The 21,609-nt window shown below is 43.8% G+C and overlaps 1 protein-coding gene across 7 annotated transcripts in view; it reads right to left on the reverse strand.

The window, feature by feature from the left end:
• The window catches only part of ppip5k1a (diphosphoinositol pentakisphosphate kinase 1a), a 63,393-nt gene extending 41,862 nt beyond the window's left edge, over window positions 1-21,531 (reverse strand). For 6 of the 7 annotated variants that reach the window (XM_042062587.1, XM_042062586.1, XM_042062584.1 and 3 more), the window contains exons 1-7: window positions 21,292-21,531; window positions 17,744-17,951; window positions 17,028-17,328; window positions 15,444-15,639; window positions 8,025-8,115; window positions 7,204-7,289; window positions 6,198-6,352 (exon numbers count right to left, since the gene is read on the reverse strand). In XM_042062587.1, coding sequence (XP_041918521.1) covers window positions 6,198-6,352; window positions 7,204-7,289; window positions 8,025-8,115; window positions 15,444-15,639; window positions 17,028-17,180 — 681 coding nt within the window. In that variant the 5' untranslated portion in view covers window positions 17,181-17,328; window positions 17,744-17,951; window positions 21,292-21,531. Of the gene's footprint in view, window positions 1-6,197; window positions 6,353-7,203; window positions 7,290-8,024; window positions 8,116-15,443; window positions 15,640-17,027; window positions 17,329-17,743; window positions 17,952-20,741; window positions 20,965-21,291 lie in introns of those variants that run through there. The other variant, XM_042062582.1, reaches the window with a different exon arrangement.
• Window positions 21,532-21,609: the final 78 nt, after the last annotated feature.

Raw genomic sequence — 21,609 nt, forward strand, 5'->3', positions numbered from 1 at the left:
ACACATTTGCGTTTTATATAATATTCCAGTACGCTGGCCCACACAGGCCTATAACGCGAACATAAAACAGCCACGCGTGTTGCCGTAGCCACCAAACACAACACACATTCAGTACGCAATGCTAAAGCTCCATCTTGAGGAGCATACATTCATGCTTTCATACACACTGGAACATTTTGCAATGCATTCATATACAGAACTGCTGAGTTTCCACAAAACTTGTTACATTACATCACATTTAGCTGACGCATTTTTAACCAGAGCGACTTACAACATGGTAAACAGTTTAAAGCTGTCGTTGGCAAGTCTGACAGATTGTTATAATAATAACTAGATGTACCGCAGAGCGGTACAAAATATGACCGCCGCCCAGTCCAGCACATTTTTTCCACAAAAATAAATCACGCTGAAAGGCCTATATGATTGTAACTGTCTCACTAAATTGGATTATCCACACTCAATTCTCACTGGTATCTGCTAGACAACAAGTACCAAAACATGATTAGTTCATAGATTTCACATGTAAAATTCATTTTATACAACCCCACCTCCATCTTGCCTGTTCATAATTCTGAGAAATTCTTGATTGTTTGTGTTATGTTTATGTTATGTGTGTGTGTGTGTTTGTGTGTGTGTGTGTGTGTGTGTGTGTGAGAGAGTGCGTGTGTGTGTGTGTGTGTGTGTGTGTGTGTGTGTGCACTTGTGTGTGTGCCTGCGTATGTGCCTGTGCATGCAAGCGTACATATGTCTACTGTGTATGTGTCATACATATGATTACTGTGAATGTATGTGTGTGTGTGTGTGTGTATCTGTTTGTGCACATGTGTGCACATGAAATGGGTTAACATGACCCCTGGAGGCAAACATACGGAAAAAAATGGTCATCCTAGGCCCTACAGTTCTCAAGATATTCACAGAGAACTGTGTCTGCCCTACCCTCCTTTCAGGGGGGTCCAGTCCAGCGGGGGGGCTACAGATCAAAACGAAAAATGACGGTTCCATGCTATCCATGTGGGGGTACATGCCCACCAAGTTTCGTGTACCCCGGTCTTTCAGTGTCCCGGGAATCCTTGTTGGTGTACGTCACTAAATGTACACATAAATTATTTTATTGTAAAGCCCCCCATGAACGAAAGTACACAAAACTTGGCATGCATTCGGAGGGTGTCATAATTTCGTGCAGTTTTGACCTTGTCAGCCAGAGATATTGTGATGAAAACACCTAATTTTTTGCTTTTTAATTTTTAACTAGGTGGCGCTATACATGAAATAAGTGGTAATGGCATGGGTTGACATGCCCCCTTAAGACCAACATACATAAAAAAGGTGGACCTCCTAGGCCCTACGGTTCTCGAGATATTCACAGAAAACTGTCTCCGGCCACCTACAGGCCAGTTGGTGTATAGTAACATAAATTAATTTATTGTGTGGCCCCCTATGAACGGAATTCCACAAAACTTGGCGTGCATACAGAGGGTGTCATAATGATCCTACACTTCCAATTTCGTGCAGTTTTGACTATGTTAGGTCACAGATACCTTCAATTACAACACCTCATTTTTACTTTTTTGTGTTTAACTAGGTGGCGCTATACATGAAATGAGTGGTTATGGAATGGGTAGACATGGCCCCTTGAGATCAACATACAAAAAAAAAATGGTCCTCCTAAACCCCACGGTTTTCGAGATATTCACAGAAAACTGTGTCTGCCCTACCCTCCTTTAGTCCAGTCCAGCGGGGGGGCTACAGATCAAAACGAAAAACGATGGTTCCATGCTATCCATGTGGGGTTACATGCCCACCAAGTTTCGTGTACCCTGGTCTTTCAGTGTCCCGGGAATCATTGATGGAAATTTGGGCATGCGAAAAAAAAAAAGAAAAAAAAAAAGAAAAAAAAAACGAGGTTATGACGCCAATCACACAATGTTGTATTACTCCGGAATAGTAGGAAGGCAAGGAAACACAATAACTGTTTAATGTTTACAACTCTCACCACCGAGCACCCCCTCATCGAGTTTGTGCCCATCAGTGCGCACCAGACTGCACCAGACTGTGATTGACAGTCAGATCTCACACAGCCCTGCTCTGATTGGACCAGAAGAACCGGGAGCTGTGGATTTTTGCAAAACAAATAACCGGCTCCAAGTAGAGGTAGAAGTGCAGGGTTTTTTTCTAAAACCGGCTGATTGATGTTGTTCTGTCGGAGCATAGTGTCAGTTTCAGTGAATATGATCAAAAAAATATTGCCAACTGCAGCTTTAAAGCTTTTTAAAACAACAACAATTTGAGAACAACTTAAAAAACTATTTAAAATATAGAGTACAATAAGAAAAAATGCATCAGTGAGTGCTGTTTTTATACAGTCAAGTGTCAGTTCTAGTCAGGTGATAAGTGCTAGAATTACATAACTGTGCACTATTGCTGGGATCCAATCCAAGACAGCGTAGGCTAACATTGCCTTTGTCATTACACTGCAGCCTGAAAAGCCCAAGCCAGCACACACTTCTTCCCTGTGAAGCCCTATAGCAACACATTACGTCATGCGCGAGGAGAAGAGACCGTCTGTGAGTGAGTCCCAGCTCTGCTCAGGGCTCGCACACTGAACAGAGGCTGCTCTCAGGAGCTTGGGCTGGGGGAGAGAGCGCTCTCTTGTTCCCAGTAAACGCTGGAGGGACAAAAGCCATCTTACAGAACATTGGCTGAGTTATCATAGACTGGGTACTACTACACTACCACCCTAGGAAGCTTGCTCTCTCTCTTTCTCTCTCACTCTCTTTCTCTCTCACTCTCTTTCTCTCTCTCCCTCTTTCTTTCTCTCTCTCTCTTTCTTTCTCTCTCTCTCTCTCTCTGGACAACAGCTCTAAATCATTGCAAAGCCTTAAAGTGCAAGCTCTCTGTTTTAATAAACTCTTCCTTCATCACAAAAGTCCTGAGCCATTGGCCCAGTGCCCCAACATAATCATGTGCTGAAATAGAGAGGTGCACCAGTGTGTGTGTGAGAGTGTGGGCCAGATGTACTAACGCTTTTGCACCCATTTCAGGCGTATTTGTTTCGCAATGTGCGTGTAAAATCATTGCGAGGTATGTACAAACAGGCCGCAATGATGTAAAAGCACAAACTGCCTGTCGCGGGAGCTTAAAATGGCAGATTGCGATTGTCATGTCATGCATATGCATTCATGGGATGATCCAGGGGAAAGTGGGAGTTTAGCGTAAAGAGATGGGAGGGGAAGCGTAAAGAGCGCTTAATTATGTATTCCGTGGTATGTACAAAGACTGCTCCTGAAAGCGCACGTCTATTCTGCGCCTAAATACTTCCGCCTTGTAAAAGCAGGTGTTAATCCAAATTGCAGTTCAATGCGTCAATAAGAGAACCTTTCAAAGACAACAGAATCGCTATTTAGAACACCAGTTTTTGTGGTGAAAGTATTTGTACTACCAAAAGCAACCTTAACTTCTGTTAGCCTTACTTTTACTTTCACGTCATTCACTTAAACTTTCCTACTTGCTAGATTTGACCAATCTTCCATAGCCTACGTGCATAAGTAGTTTGAGTAGAACTACTGATCTTCATTATCTCCCTGCTTGTTTACATCTTATCATATATGGTATTATTTCATGATCGCTAAACGTTTGAGTCTTTAATGTTGTCATCAGTTAACTTCATTCAACTGCGCTTATAGGCACTGCCATTTAGTTGTGGACGTTCGTAAATTGCGTTTATGGGCGGAGAAGGGCAGAGAAAGGCGCAGTTTACACTAAGGATTGAACGATTGATAAATAGCCTACGTCGGAAACTTGGGTCTGACAGCGTTCGCAATCTGCGGTGTGTCCATGGCGCTGATAACGCTACGTTCGCAAATGTACGTACATCTGGCCCTGTGTGTCTACAGTATGTGCACATCTGTGCTTCTGTGTGTGTGTATGTGTGTGTGTGTGTGTGTGTGTGTGTGCGCATCTGTGCCTGTGTGTGTGTGTCCTTCTGTGTACATTTGAGCTTTTGCAAAGCTCTAGTAATGTGTAACATAAATAGCCTGCTGTAAATCAATATTCAGACTGGCAGCAGGATGCAATGCTGCACATATCAGTGTCCCCCACCTCAGCCCTGCTCTTACACACACACACACACACACTATGCGCACATAGACACACACACACGCACACACACACACACACGTACACACTCTCTCTCTCTCTCTCACACACACACACACACACACACACACACACTGGTGCGCCTCTCTATTTCAGCACATGATTATATTGGGGCTCTGGGCCTTTCCTCTGAGCCAGTGGCATGGTTTCACTACAACCACTCCTCACACACCGGAGGCACGCCGTCATGTGTGTGTGCGTTACAGCTCAACACTGACAGAAAGAGAGAAAGAGAGAGAGAGAAAGAGAGAGAGAGAGAGAGAGAGAGAGAGAGAGAGAGAGAGAGAGATAGAGAAAAAGAGAGAGAATGATACAAATACTGTACAAAGACTGAAAGAGTGAGGCAGAGATAAAGATAGAAAGGGAGAGAGAGGGAAAGAGAGAGAGAAAGAAAAGAGACGAGAGACCGAAAAGACAAGGGAGAAAGCCAGAGAGGGCAAGAGAAAGAGTGTGTGAGCGCGGTTATGTGCGTGTGGGTGTGTTTATGTGAGAAAAAGTGCCATAAATAACCATAGCCTGGCAGATCCAACCATGCGCATAAAGCAGTTTGTGTGTGTGTGTGTGTGTGTGTGTGTGTGTGTGTGTGCGTGTGTGTGTGTGAGCGTATGTGTGTGTGTGAGCGTGAGTGTGAGCATGTGTGTGTGTGTGTGTGTGTGTGTGTGTGTGTGCTGAGACTCTGCTCCAGTCTCATCAGACTCTCTCTGGGGAGGAGGGGTTTATTCCTTTCCCTTTGATAGGATGCAGAACCTCATTAGCGCCTCTGCCGGCTCTGAACCGGCTCTGTACTGCCCTAATAACACATCCAGAGATGACCAAGAACAGCGTCTGAACCGGCCTAATAACACATCCAGAGATGACCAAGAACATTGCCTGCAAATATTAAGACGGCTTTGATTTCCAGCCAATGCCCCTTAGACAATTTCTTGTGTTATGCATATAAAATATATCTGACACCATCAAAATGTTCAAATCTATGGAAAAAGTTGAGATTAATGCAAGTCTCTTCCTGAAGGAGTGCTTGCTGTGTCCATTATTTCTGGGGAAATCTTGCAAAATGCAATGCTTTTTTTCTTAATATAAAATGTACTGTACAATATCTGTAGCAAACAAACCCTTTGCAGTCACACACACAAAGACAGACACAAACACATTAACACAGTTAGCTGTATAGCTTCAAGCAGTTTTCCAGTCTATAGTTAGCTTGAAAGGCTACTCTGAAGCATGCCACACACACACGCACGCCACACGCACGCCACACGCACGCCACACACACACACACACACACACAGGAATGAGACAGCACATCCTCTACGTTGAGACAGGTGCAGAATTTGTTTTCATGGGAAGAAAGCCAAAGAGCATAACTCACTCCTCTAATGACCAACACACACACACACACACACACACACGCAAACACACACACACACACACACGCAAACACACACACACACACACACACACACACACACACACACACACACACACACACACTGCACGGCACGGAGACAGTGTTCCCTTATTATGATTAGTCATAAGAATCTGTTCCATTTCAGCTTCAGTGACATACAGCACTATTCTCATCATCACAGCAGAGGCTGAAGCACTAGCACTGGGATGTGAAAACTGATTTCCTCGCATGAGAAAAAGGGACATTTCTCTGGAGCTCAGCTCTTGTCTGTTCTGACGAGCATGAGAACCCAGCTGAACCCAACTGCTTTAGTGGCCTGATAATGGGCCGGAGCAAAAGCCCTTTGGGGCAGTTCATCAGCAAACAGACTGAGCTGAGCTCCAGAGAAATCAGATGGATTTACTGGAATTAAACACAACAGCCCGCCTCCAAACCCAAACTTAAGTGCCCTCTCAAAAATCCAAAACACATTTGACTGGGGTGGGACAAACAAGGCTGCGGTCAAATCCAAATGATATTACATGCTGCGCTGACCCGGCCAAATTAACCACGTCCGATAAACTTGAACTGAACTCATACTGCTCTAACGACTAATGATGTGGCTGGACAGAGTAGAGAGGTAGAGGGCACGAACCTTCCGGAAGAGTCTCTGGCTGCCTCCGCCGGCTGAGGTGGGGTAGTAGATGTAGACGTTGTGGTCCTCGGCAGACACCGGCTTCTCCACAAACGGTTTGGGGAACACCTCTCCATTCACCTCCACATGGTCCTCCCCCTCCACCAGATTACACTCTGCAGGGAGGAGAGCCCGTGGACACAGCACACTTCTTTATTATTAGAACCAGCCCCTGTGTGTCAACCTCGTAGCTGAAGACATTTATCAAAATCAATGTGTAAATGCAGAAAGGCAGGAAATTAGGGTAATTGACAATGGAAATAATCATTATCCCTAGTTGGAAGAATCTGTTTTTTCTGATCTGATTCTCATTTTAATGAGCAGAACAAACATATTTAATTTGGAAATGAAGCAAAACAAAATTATTAGTGACTACACTGATCCAAACTAAACAAAATAGGTTAAGTTTTTTTTGGAGTTTTCTGTGTAAAGAACATCTGGCCAGTAGAAAAGAAGCCAAGAAGACTTATCATGTTTGAGCCGGACCATTCCTCCTCCTTTGTCCTATGAGAGACTTGGGGAAGAATGGCCATAATGTGCGACAGTAATCTAATAACAGAGCTTCCTTTCTCTGGAGACGGAGGGCCGATGCTTGCGTGATGTTGGTTTAGATATAATGACTAATGACTGGCAGACAGACGCATCAGAACACTGCGTCTTCAGACACTCAGCTCAGCTCCACATTAGGAGCTATATTTACCCACAGACCAAAATAAACCGTCGCTCGGCCAGATAACAGGAAATGGAACTGACGAGAGTCTTGTGAGATCTTTTCTTTCTCTCCTTGCTTGCGTGACGGAGAGAAAGAGAGAGACAGAGAGAGGGAGAGAGAGGGAGAGAGAGAGAGAAATGTTCAAGGAGAGAGTCTTTTTGTTCCTCTGGTAGCTCGCAAGCTGCAGAGAGCCGGGAGATGAGAGGAGGTAGCCAAACACTGCACTATAAATAAGGCTCTCTGGTCTCATCTCACCTTGTGGTTTGTCTGGGTCCCGGTTGAGCACGGCGTAGCGCGGCAAGTCAATGCCCTCCTCCTGCAGGATACGGTACACCTCTCTCCTGATGGGTCATAATCACAGGCATGAACTCACCTCTGCACACCACTCTGTTCTGGCTTTTAGAATGCAGCTTGAAAAGTGCTTATTGTGACACAACATCCACTCTCTTCCACGCCAATGTCAAAGTAATTTGGCCTTAGTGACAAAATGCTATGTGAAGTTTCGATGGCGTAATCATTCATGTCGGCTTTCCAAAACTACAATTACAGCTAGAAGATGGGTTGCCAGCTGGTAGTCATACCGACAGTGACAACTACAAATTACGGCAGCAGCAAACTGTTATCTAAGACAGATAATTGTAGCATAAGCTCTAAATGGCTTTACAAAAAACACATTTGCAGGATAAAACATGGAAATTACCCTGGGTGGTAACTGTCCTCCATGCCATAATGAAATGCATCATACCACCCAAGGTTTAGGTTATTTTAGTATAACTGAATGGTGCACTGTTTTTATACATACATACTTGTGTGAAACATCTTACATGCTTTATAGGGAAGAGGGGACCGAGCCTGACCGCAATTCCCACAGTACATTAAAACAGCACTTTATCCCAAATTGGGGTGCATGATAGTCTAGTGTTATTAATAACATGCAACAGATGCATTCACATGTAATGTTTTACATTCACTTTGGATTATGGACCTATTCTTCAAATCTCCAAAGCTGTGCTGTATTGTTTCTTCACAAGCAATCTGGAGGTGAGAACTGGGTGCCCAGGTGTTGGGTACTATACCTGTCTTGTATGTAGTACTGCATATTCAGGTCATTGATCAGAAGTGGGTTTCTGAGTTTGGCGTAGCTTACTGCTTTATCCAGTGGAAAGCCTGTGAACGCAGGACAACAGAGTCAATGGTATCTTAAAATTCCTCTGTCAGTAAAAATGACCTCAAACCAAAACAACACGGGTCAGCATGTCATCATCACTGTCACAGGGTGTTGTCGTAATGACAGTAAACAGTCTGTGTGTTTACGTGAGGGGGACGACTGGGCCGGCTGCTCATTAAGTCCCTGCTGTGTGATTCTGGTCAGCTAAAAAAAACCGAGCCAGGACATTCTTGTTGGTTTTCTCATTTGTTTCTGAGGAGGCAGATGTCTGTTGTGTATCTGTGTGCTGTCTTTTCAGATCACCGGGGGAAGCTAGATCTTAGAGTTTGGTAAGTTTAGGATTATTCAAGGTCACCCTTAGTGTAACACTGGCTGATACTAACGTCTCTAATAGGAAAGAATTCAGCATCAGCACCAATATGTTTTAGCCTGAGCACCTGTCTCAGTAGACATGTCCTCTTTTTAATTAATTGAATTCTCACCAGGCTTCACTTCTTAAAAATACTTTTTTTATGGAGAGATCTTGTAGAAACTACAGGTACCCACTGGCCCCAACCATTAAAGTCCTGTAACAGGCTGAGTTAATTACAGGGACAATTAGCCCACATTTGGTTTTCCATCCAACTTAGCAATGCAAATCTTGACTATTCAAGTGGAAACGCTTAAAATGGAAATGATAGTAAATTTGAATAATAGTGCATACGGAAAGTATTCACAGCGCTTCACTTTTTCGTTATGTTTCATACTCCTCTTAAAATGGATTCAATTATTATTTTGTTCTCATCAATCTACACACAATACTCCAACACCCCACAAAAAAACAAATGTTTGGAGTGTTTTGTAAATTTATAAAAAAAAATAATGTTGTATGTCAGAGTGAAAATCAAGCCACGAGGTCGAGAGAATTATGCTTCTCTCATTTTCTCAAATGAACTCTATATCTCATTCATAGTGACCATTGGGTCCTTGGTTACCTGTCTGACCAAACTCTTCCATTTGAGAAGGATGGAGACTATTGTGCTCTTGGGCACTTCCAATGCTGCAGAAATGTTCTTGTACCCTTCCCCAAATCTGTGTCTTCACACAACCCTGTCTAGCAGGTCTACGGACAATTCTCTCGACCTCGTGGCTTGGTTTTCACTCTGACATACACCATCATCTGTGAGACTTTATATAAAGAGAGGTGTGCCTCTCCTAATAATGTCCAGTGAATTCATTTAGGCACAGGTGGACTCCAATAAAGTTTTAGAAGCATCTCAAGGACCATTGATAAAAGGAGGATGCACCAGAGCTCAATGGCAAGTGTCATAACAAAGGGTCTGAAAGAGGAGTCTGAAACATAAAATGTGGAAAAAGGGAAGTGCTGTGAATACTTTCTGTATGCACTGTATATAGAACCAAGAAATTCATTGGAGTATAATGCATTCAAGCATATACTGTAGGGCAGGCCTATTCAACTAGCGGCCCGCTTACTGGGTGTGGAAAGTTTTTCAGCACACACTCATTCTCCATCAATAAATCTCACTCCAAGCTGAGTTGGCAGCCATGACTCATTTTTCTCAACTAGCCACAATTATGATGTGGTGTGATGTGTCACAAAGTATGATGTGTGATTTTAGCCACATCATATTTTGTGGTTTTCCTATCTGTCCCTCTTGGTACAGAAGTTGAATAGCCCTGTATATTAGTGCAGGGCGATATGTAGCAAAAAAAAGGTGTTTGGAACATTTCATATAGATTTTTGCAAAGTATGATTTTTCACTTCTTCAGACCCTATAGTTTGCAAAACTACCTGTTTCCAATTTTTTCCCAGACTGCACAGGTCCAAAATCCAAGATGGCGGATAGATCACCAAAAATTGCAAATAATCACCTTTTTAAACATTTTAAATATGGATATATGTGAGGTATTATCATTATATACATACATTTTCTAATAAAATTGAACGGCTTAGGTAATAAATATGATCATGGGTGACATGAGATGTCATGATTATCAACCAGTGATGGGTGTAACCACCATTATGCTATTTATTGGCATACCCGGAAAAACACATTGACTGATTAAAAGTTTCCTTCACATAACCTAATAATCATTTGAATTAAAGTAATGTTCTGCAATCACCACAATAGATTCGATTAGATTCAACTTCATTGTCATTGCAGAGTACAAGTATGAAGACAATGAAATGTGGTTTGCGTCTAATCAGAAGTGCAAAAAAGGAGAAAAGTGCAATGTGATATAGAAAGTATAAACAGGTGGTGCATAGACAGGTCAAGAAATTTAGTGCAGTGTAGACTAGTTGATTTATATAAGGTAGAGAGGTTTAGAGTAATATAAATATGTGCAGTGTATATTAGCAGTTACCTTATAAAAGCAGAATAAATATGGCTTTGTAATGTGAACAATGTGTAAACAACATATATTGGGGGGGGGGGGGGGGTGTCTGCCTCCTTGTTGTCCCTGTCAAGGTTGCTATGGTCGTGGACACCTCAACAGGCACAGGCAAGGAGGCATTGGGCGGGGTTGGGGGTGGGGGCTTTGTAGGTTGGTTGTCACCGGGATGCAGAGCTAGAGCTCAGCTGCAGGAAAGCTTCCTCTGAACCTGCGGTGCGCCTTATGCAAGCATCACTTGCCCTGGATGGCCTCAATGGAGGGGAGTGAGGAACTGGTGATGCGTTGGGCAGTTTCCACCACCCTTTGCAATGCTTTTCGGTCGTGGGCAGAGCAGTTGCCATACCAAACTGTGACACAGTTGGTAAGGATACGCTTGATGGTGCAGGGGTAGAAGTTCACCAGAATCTGAGGAGCCGGTGGACCTTCTTTAGCCTCCTCAGATAGAAGAGACGCTGGTAAGCCTTCTTGATCAGGGTAGAGGTGTTGAGGGTCCAAGAGAGGTCCTCAGAGATGTGGACACTCAGAAATCTGAAGCTGGTGATACACTCCACTTCAGTCCCATTGCTAGCTTTAGACTTCCTGAAGTCCACAATGAGCTCTTTTGTCTTTAATAATTCTGTCTTTCAGGAAATTGTGGGAACATATGAATTTGTTGATTATATGCAAGCCTAATGCTGTCCACTACAGCTAAGTCTGCCTTCATCCATGAATTGTGACTGGTTTCAGAAACAGCATCATCTGAACAATCTATAGAGAGTAGCTCAGTGCAATTAACACACACATTGGATGGCATCTTGATAGATGGCATGGCTGTTATGCAGGAGATGGTTGTCAGGAAAAGTGACAAACTGTTGCTAAGATCTGGTCCATACAATGGGAAAAGCACATGATAAGGGATACAAAATACAAGACGACACCAATCAAAGACTTTAAAGCTTTCCTGGGATCAAAGGAAACCAAAGCCAACCTCGTCCTCTACCTTGCTCATAAAGCTGTTGAACTATGTAAACTGCCAGTCACAGATCACACAAGGTGTTTGCCCTTCACAGGGTACCAGACATCAACAAAGACAGTCTCATTATCATGGGCACTGGAGAGCGTTGACATCGAAAAGATACATCTCAGAGATCTTGACGTACCCTAGCGGCAGCAAATGTAATTTCCAGCCAGGGTAGTCTAGCAACTCTCCGTTGGCTTGTGAGGTGGAAAAAACAAACTTCGGTCCGGCCAATCACATCGTGCATAGAGTCGGTGGACCTATCGGGTATTCTATTGTATCCTATCCCATCAGGAAATTGATGGACAACCGTTTATCCCGTGGGAAAGGAAAGGTTTCTGTTTCAAGTCAATCAAGTCATGATGATGTCATTAACACACTTGTAGGCTTGTAGTAGGTCCTCATCCATCTCCAGACGTGTTAGCTGGATGTGAGACATTTGTGTGTCAGCTCCTCAAAACATGGTTTTGAAACAGCTAAAGCCCTTCGGTGGAACTCGGGAACTAGGGAAATCCCATCCCTTATGATTGCCCTACCATCGCCTATTGCTGTCCCCATGCTCGGTTTTCTGCCCGAGCAGCCTAGAGACCCACTACTTGCCCTAAGAGGAATCCTAATCCCTATGGACAATTCATCCCCTACACTGGACTATTTGAACTTAACACTAAATAGGATTCATGAATTATCATACTGGTTATGTAACCATCTAACCACTTTGTAACATATACCTCAGGTGGCTCTAAATACCATGTTATTCTCTGTATATAGACCTTACCGTCCTGTAACTGACCACAGGCAGATGGGTCAGGCCCTTGAGTAGTGGATCTGCTTGAGGTTTCATCCTATATGTTTCTCCAATTCTTGGGAGTTCTTCCTCGCCCCTGTTACTAATGGGCTCTGTCTGAATGTTTAACACTCTGTAAAGCGCCATAAGACATGGGTAATGTTTTGACACTCTATAAGTGAAATTAAGTTGAAATTGAAATTCTGAGAGCACACAGGCAAGCAAATGTTTGGGCACAAGATACAGTGCCTGCTCCAAAGATTCTTGACTCACATTACTGGGATGGAGGCAAATTGTTGATGGGCAATGGGCTCCTGTTTTGTCAAAACTTCCACCAGCACCAGAAGCTGTTGTGGAGCTTGTAAAGTGCTGTTGTCTTGCCAGCCAATACAGTAGAAAGTGTTCTTGCAAGAGTAACAACTGACCAATCACACAACTTTGCAGGTTTGAAGGCTCTGAGGAGATGTGCAATATTAAAAAGACAGTGACAGTGGTGAGGATAAATACTTGAGTGACAATGACAATGTTTTGTTGAACTCTTAAATAATGAAACAAGATGCAGATTTTAAAACAATTTTCATTTTTTCTCCAAATTTCTTGGCAAATGATGCAATACATCTTTTGTAAATAGTCTGTACCTCACTTGTCTACCTTATTATGACCGCCGCGCAGCGAAGCGGCGGTCACATAGGTTTAGTCAGACTTTTTTTTTTTTTTTTTTTTTTCGCATGCCCAAATTTCCGTCAATGATTCCCGGGACACTGAAAGACCGGGGTACACAAAACTTGGTGGGCATGTAACCCCACATGGATAGCATGGAACCATCGTTTTTCGTTTTGATCTGTAGCCCCCCTGCTGGACTGGACCCCCCGAAAGGAGGGTAGGGCAGACACAGATTTCTGTGAATATCTCGAAAACCGTAGGGTTTAGGAGGCCCATTTTTTTTTGTATGTTGATCTCAAGGGGCCATGTCAACCCATTCCATAACCACTCATTTCATGTATAGCGCCACCTAGTAACACAAAAAAGTAAAAATGAGGTGTTGTAATTGAAGGTATCTGTGACCTAACATAGTCAAAACTGCACGAAATTGGAAGTGTAGGATCATTATGACACCCTCTGTATGCACGCCAAGTTTTGTGGAATTCCGTTCATGGAGGGCCACACAATAAATTAATTTATGTTACTATACACCAACTGGCCTGTAGGTGGCCGGAGACAGTTTTCTGTGAATATCTCGAGAACCGTAGGGCCTAGGAGGTCCACCTTTTTTATGTATGTTGGTCTTAAGGGGGCATGTCAACCCATCCCATGGGGGGCCTTACAATAAAATAATTTATGTGTACATTTAGTGACGTACACCAACAAGGATTCCCGGGACACTGAAAGACCAGGGTACACAAAACTTGGTGGACATGTACCCCCACATGGATAGCATGGAACCGTCATTTTTCGTTTTGATCTGTAGCCCCCCTGCTGGACTGGACCCCCCGAAAGGAGGGTAGGGCAGACACAGTTCTCTGTGAATATGTTGAGAACTGTAGGGCCTAGGATGACCATTTTTTTCCGTATGTTTGCCTCCAGGGGTCATGTTAACCCATTTCATGTGCACAAACAGATACACACACACACACACACATACATTCACAGTAATCATACGTATGACACATACTCACACAGTAGACATATGTACGCTTGCATGCACAGGCACATACGCAGGCACACACACAAGCTCGCACACACACACACACACACACACACACAAAATCAAGAATTTCTCAGAATTATGAACAGGCAAGATGGAGGTGGGGTTGTATAAAATGAATTTTACATGTGAAATCTATGAACTAATCATGTTTTGGTACTTGTTGTCTAGCAGATACCAGTGAGAATTGAGTGTGGATAATGCAATTTAGTGAGACAGAATCATATAGGCCTTTCAGCGTGATTTCTTTTTGTGGAAAAAATGTGCTGGACTGGGCGGCGGTCATATTACGCTCTGCGGTACATCTAGTTATGTGTATATTTATCAAAAAATTTGACCACTTTTATATTATTACTTTTATATTATTTTTCTGCATATTTTGTCCGCCATCTTGAATTTTGGCACTGAAAATTAAGAAAGAAATTGGAAACAGGTTGTTTTGTATTCAATGGGGTCCTAGCAAGTAAAAAATCACCAGTTGCAAAAATCTATATGAACTGTTCCTAAAATTACACGATTCCCCATACTATATAGGGTACAATGCAACTAAGGTTGATGGAACAGGTTTATACCCATCAAATCGCATTTGACATTTCATGATGTGTTTCTGTTTTCGTTCCATTTAACTCATCCCTTTATTAAGAGAGTGGCCATTTTATTGACATCGCCCAGCAAATGGAAACACACAGACTCACATTTCTTTAAGCCAAACTCTCATGATTGAGCTTTAAATGTGTGGAGGACATTTACACCACCCAAGGCGACCACAATTGTGAGTGATGCAAGTCACCCTGCTCACAATTTATTTGATCTACTGCCCTCTGGGAAGAGGTACAGAAGCCTGCGCTCCCGCACCACCAGACTCACCAACAGCTTCATACACCAGGCTGTTAGGATGCTGAACTCTCTCCCCCCTCACCCCCCTCCACCCTCAGCTACATAACATCCTGGACTTTGAACCCACAATGGCTGCCTTGCACTACTCCACTTGTACACTTTGCAACTTGTTGTTGTTGTCCTGTTGTCCTGAAAACACAACACTTCTGCTGCTCTTACATAACTTGCACCACTATGCCACTTGCTTACCTAGGTCAAACAGAACTACCTCAGACATTTATTGGCCTGACTTTGCACTATTATATTGACTGTCTATGCACAATTTCAACCCAATTTTGCTGCTCTTATTTCTTCATTGTATGTGCCTTCTTATTTACTCATTTATTGTTTACTTGAATGTTATGTTTGTCTGTGGACTTAATTGGTAAAATATGTCTTGTCTTCACCGTGGGATAGTGAGAAACGTAATTTCGATCTCTTTGTATGTCTGGGCATGTGAAGAAATTGACAATAAAGCAGACTTTGACTTAGACTTTGACTTTGAGCTGAATGGAAGCCTAGCTAATGAGGGTACGAGTCAGGTGACCACAGGGCTCTGCTGACGGACCTTTGGAGTGGAAGGAGATGAGGCAGTCACAGAGTGGCCACTTCTCCACGGGCTCGTTGAGAATGACGTCCTCGGGGAAGATCACCACGGTGATGTACTCGAAGCGGCACAGTCTCTCCAGGATCTGAGTCATGGGTTTGGACTTGGACTTCTTCATCATGCAGCAGATCCCCATCACGATCTGCCTCTCTGGAGGCTGGAGAGAACACAGAGAAGAGGAGGGGAAAGAGGTGAAGAGAGGGAGTTAAAGCTGATCAATAAGAAAGGGGTTAGTAGAAAGAGTTGCTTTGGTGTGTGTGTGTGTGTGCGCGCAAGTGAGCAAGTCAATAACCAACACCAGGTTCAGCAGGAATGTGGGTAAATATCAGATGAGTTTACAGGCATAAGGGGTAAATATTATGTAGCTGGGCAGGTATATTTTGCCATCTGGGCAAACGGCTTCATATCTCAGGTGTGATGCAGGTGCAGGTTTCTAGTGTAAACTGGCCGAAAACACAAGATCATATCAAAGTTCCACACACTGGCTAAGCCCAGCTGAGGCAGAGAAAATGTCTAAACATATTTTGGTTCCAGTTATGGCTATGGTTATGATCATGGTCACAGCAGTAATCCCATTTTCTGTTCTCCATTCTCAACCTTTCCCCATTCCAATTCATTTAATGATAAAGTTTCAAAGTTACTATTGACAAAATGATCATGAATCTGAGGACACTACAAAACCTTCTCAGTCAGCGACATGGCAACACACACAGGGAGCTGGCGGTTAAGGCTCAGGCAGATTGCTATAAAAGGTTAAGTCATGCTGAATTGTCATCCTTATAATTCCCTGTCTAACACTTTTGGTTGATGTGCAGCTCGGGCACAAGACCTAGGGCCCAGTTAGTGGTGCACGCTCTCCTTATGAAGTGCAGAGTCAGCGCGTGCAGCACTGTGATTAAAGTGAGACGAGTCGGAGATGATTCAGGGTTTTGAAGCCAAGGTGTGAGGTGTTACTTGGCGCCAGATCGGAGTTGGGTTGATGATGGTGCTTTTGTCCCTGTGATCTTTAGTCTTCAATGTCGCGTTTATGATGGTATGATGGTTTGTATGCGAACTCAGTTTCTCTTAATGGGATAATAACTTTGACTTTGGATTGACTCCTTTTTTTAATCGTTAGTCAAACATTAGTCGTTTGCACCTATGAAAGTCTCAAAAAGTTATTTGTGCTAGGGTCCTTCTCTGGGTTTAGTCATTTGAAGTGGCCCAGGGCCTGCTGCTTGACTTGGGGCTTAGTGACCTGTGGCTGGGGGTGTAAAGGCACACATGTTCGTACCAAACCATTTAGGTAGAACACATCTGGCTCAATACAGATGTGTACCGAATGTACCAAATGCAGTCTTTAACAGTAATCACCAGTAGGCTTGGACACCATGTTTCAAATCCAAGTTTCCACACAAACATATTAAGCAGCGGACCATATAAACATGTTAACACTACCTTCAGGCGTACTGTACTGGAAATGAACCGAACCGTGACTTCAAAAACGAGGTACACACCGCACAGTGATTTTTAGACCCCTACCCGTGGCCCCAGAACGCTACGCACCGAGTCGGCCTCCTCGTCGTCCTCGTACAGCTCCACGTCGGTCCTCATGCTGCAGCCGTGGTCCGTTCCCTCGCGCTCATCGTCGTCCTCCTCGCCCACAAAGAATCTGGGAGCGCCGCGCTGGCTCGCACCCTGGCTGCCCGCCTCTGACATCACAGTCCACGACGGCGGCGGCTACAAGCCTCAGCGTACCGCCGCGCCATCGCACGCCGCTCACCGCACGCACGCACGCCCGCCACTCACCCAGCGAGAGGCGCCGTGCCAGGGGGCAGAGGCACGCTGCAATGACTCACAGGGGGTTCTGTTGGGAAGGACACACAACACAAGGCACATGCAAGCAGAGAGACCGTTGATTGACCATTCAGGAGTCCTACATTCTACTTTGCTCCTCATGTCAGGCCTATAGGCTATGACTTAACTAAATAAATCATTGAAATGTAAGTCATACATAACTGAAAACCAAAACAGGCAATATATATATATATAAAAGAAATATTAAATAAAAAAGGACAACCTTCAGTTGTCATTTATGAGCGGTATGAGCACTATACAAAAAACAATAATAAAAGGCCTCTACAAGATTGACTGTGCACAGGGATTTACCAGTAGAACAATCCTGGGTTGTGTTTGCATTTAAAACAACTCTAATCCGCTATAATCCAATCAAATGTAATCTGACCCACAGCAGCAGAATCACACAGCATGGCTGGACTCACCCGGTGGTCAGACCTGAGAAGAGAAGAGGGACGGCAGGCTGGGGTGGGGGATGAGGGGGTTAGTCTGATTAGGGTACGGAGCCTGTGATGGTGACAGGGGGACGCGGAGTGGTCATTCTCAGATCAGCCTCTTGTGCGGATTGCCTATGAGTGGGTAAGTCCAGATATGACCTCCTGATGATAAGCCATTCTTCATTGGGTTTGATTCCTACACACACACACACACACACACACACACACACACACACACACACACACACACACACACACACACACACACACACACACACACAAAAAATCAGCAAAGTTGAAACTAAGAGGTAAGCAATGGGCTCTGTGCAAACCAGTTTGTTCTGTTTGTTGACATGGCTGTCATGGCAACACCTTAAAAAATTAGTGCTTTAGTTGTACCAAAACGTAAAAATTACGTGATTAATTTGGTACCACTGAAGCACTCCTCTTCAGGTGCGTGTGGATAGCCATGTCAACGAACAGGAAAGTGGTTTGCCAACTTCAAGTAAGCTAGTGCATACCAAGCATATCTCTTGTGATGCTGCATACAATTAAGCTTCAAAGACATAAGACCAGGCACATCTGAATGACCCTCTTAAACTTACGGAGAGGACCGTCGAACATCTTTACATAGCAAGATAAGCTGCAACAGTAGGTAGCTTGATACTTTATTACCTCCTGCTCTGTTAGTGCTAACAGCTTAGTCCCTCTGGACCCCCCCCCACCTCCCTCCCTTAATAAAGCAGGAGGTCTGACACACCTGTCTGCAGTGTCCCCATGCAGGTGGGGGGTTGCCAGAGCAGGTGTGTCACTGAGGCACAGGTGGTTATCAGAAGAAGCCCAAGAAGGCAAGCTGGCCACCTCTGTGCGTTAAGAGGGCTTGGTGCCTTCCAAAGAAGAGGACAGACCCACAAATATACACATGCATGGACGCACACACACACACACACACACACGCACGTACACTCGCACGCACTCACACACGCACACACACACACACACACGCACGTACACTCGCACGCACTCACACACAGGGATAGGAGTGCAATCCAAGCCATGCGAGTCCTGGCTCGCTCTGTGCCATCTGTGATACACAATATGCACTGAAAAGAATGTGCTTCCCTAAGTGCCCTTGCCCTTGGCAACAGAACCACCACTGAATGGGATGGCCTGGCATACTGTCAATATTTAGTCTCATTTCAGACAGTGTCTAATTGTTCACACCTGGCTAAGATAAAATAATTTGGGCTCAACTTTTCATATCAGGCTACACTCAATACAGTATGATCAAATGCTAGCAACTTTAATAGGAACAGAATTAGTTTTCAAAAGCAAAATCAAAGCAGTAAATATATGAATCATCTGTCAGCCTTGGCAGGTTCTAATCCGAACAGTTAGTTTGGTTTACCATACACCTGGTCTTGCTCTCGACCAAAAGTGATGGTAATTTAGTCGCTAATACTGTAACCACAGCTGTGTCAGCAGCTGGTAGTGCATTGACATTTTTACCTCGACCAGCTGTAAGGCCTGAGTAATAAAGTCCACCTCATGTCCTGAAACATTATCAGTGCCATCCTAATGAACCATGACTTGCTAGCTGTTCAAGTCCTGGCTCCAAGGACACCTGGGCACTCCACTTCCTTGGCTGAGATAATTCGATTGAGGGAGGTAGAGCTTTAATCATTGTGTGCTGAAACAGCAGAGACAATCTGGCTAGACTTAATAAGTCATCTTAAACAACTGACCTGTCGCTAAGCCCCGCCCCCCATTGTTACCGTGTGAAAACTCGGACAAACAAACCAGACTTGATTAGAAACATTGTGGACAATGGCAGCTGACAGTATATGAAAGCAGGCTTTGAGGACGTTTTGATCGATAAGAGGATTTACTTTCCTCCAGAAGCTATCAAAAGGGACTTAATTATGCTATGGAGGGGTGTATTCAAAACTTAAGAATACATACAAGGTGACAAGCAGTTGTGGCAAGTAGCCTTGCAAATCACCGTGCAAAAACCACTGACGTTAATGCTAGCTAGCTAGCTAGTGGAAGATTGATACTAAGATATGTTAGGTTACGTTAATATTTGATGTAGTAAGAATATAGTAGTTGGTTAATGAGCATTCATCTTGGGATTTAACTGGGAACCTGTGCCCACGTTGTTGGCTTAGTAGCCTACATTACGTCGAGCTGTTGCAAACACTGCTGATGAAAATATACCCCGTTTTATAGTCTCTCGGGGTACCAGCTATCAGAATTACACGTCCCCCATGCAAAAGGTTTGACCATGGTTATCCGTCGGGGTTTTTTGAGTTAATAAACTCCATAAATAACCATTAATTTGACATTTTATGCCTGCTCCTTGTTGTTTCCTATGGAGTTGTCCGAGCTGATGTCCGAGTCCCATTGAGGCTGGACTGTCATTGGCTCATCAGCGTTCTAAGGGTGGCGCTTAGCGACAGGTCAATTGTTTATTCTCAAAGAACGCTATATTTATAAGTACACTGACCAAGCATTATTCATTAATACAATGTCGCCACAGGCAGGCAGAGAGCTGACTCTTCTCGCCAAATACCAATTGCACGTCTGTCTCCATCCTTCCGTTCGATAGAAAACAGAGTATCAAAACCTGCGCTTTCCAATCCTATTTAACCCTGAAAATCCCCTTTGCATCTTGGCATCCAGTTTATTTAAAGCAAAGCCGTTTCCATGGATAACAGGATTACTGTGTTAAGCCTACATCTCCATTACACCTGCGAGCCAAACCAAGCCTAAAGCATTATTACTGCAACATGTGGTTGAATTTAAAATACCTATACTCGATTGCATGAAACGGCGTGGTTATTTACTTTAAGCGTCAAGTGTGCTGGGGATCATAATGAAAAGCCAATAGAGCGGTTGCGTAGAAAACCTATTGGGTCAGAAAGAGCAGTCTGATATGTTCCGCTAACAAGCGCCAGTGGAATGTTAAAAACAAATTCTGACTAACCTGAGAGAAGCGTATGTTAGCATGGCTAGACCCATGGAATTTAGCAACGTCGCCTGATATTACATTCGCCTCTGAAGTTCGACTGGACTGTACAGCATTCCAGGTTTTCACATCGTTAGAGTGCAGTGCAATGTTAAAACATCACTTGTTGCACCATTTACCGTTTTAGCCGTTGGTGTTGGTGTCGACAACAAATGTCACACATATAACAGAGTTAACATATTGCTATACATCTTATTCCATCATAAAATAAACGTATGAAATGTCCCTCTCAATTTGAAAACGCCTGCAGAAGAAGGCTCGCTTCAATTGCAGCCGACCAAAGCAAGCAACCGGGCCATTAGCTTGTGAGCTAACAGTGGCAGATAGCTAACAATTCAATGTAAACAAGTCACTTTGTTCATGCCATTTGAAACATTAAGTCTGCTGTAAACTTGAGCTGCAACGAATCACCGAAGACGATCCTAGGCTCAAATATAAAAAAGTGAATCAGCATGTCATTGTGTAGCCTATAATACAGCATTGTGCAATAAAACACAGCGGTACTTACAGATAAACCGTTTTGTTGACGTTTGACTGCTTCCTTCTCCGTTGACAGCTTTTGAAGTGTAACCAACCTTGTTGTGTGAATCGCAAATATCACCGAGAGGAGCGCAAAAAATGGCCAATTGTAGAGAAGTATTCACTACTTTAAGCCCGCCCAGTTGATGGTTAACCACCCAATGCTGTGCCTGCATGCGGCAAACAACGAGTCACGCAGGAAATTCAATTCCATGAGCAAGTACGACACCTGTTGGTCAAAAACAGTAATACAACTATTGTTAGAGACTACGTCACAGGGTTTGAGACATGACATCATGTGAGAATT

Source organism: Alosa sapidissima, chromosome 14, assembly GCF_018492685.1.
Source record: "Alosa sapidissima isolate fAloSap1 chromosome 14, fAloSap1.pri, whole genome shotgun sequence".
Taxonomy (NCBI): Eukaryota; Metazoa; Chordata; class Actinopteri; order Clupeiformes; family Clupeidae; genus Alosa; species Alosa sapidissima.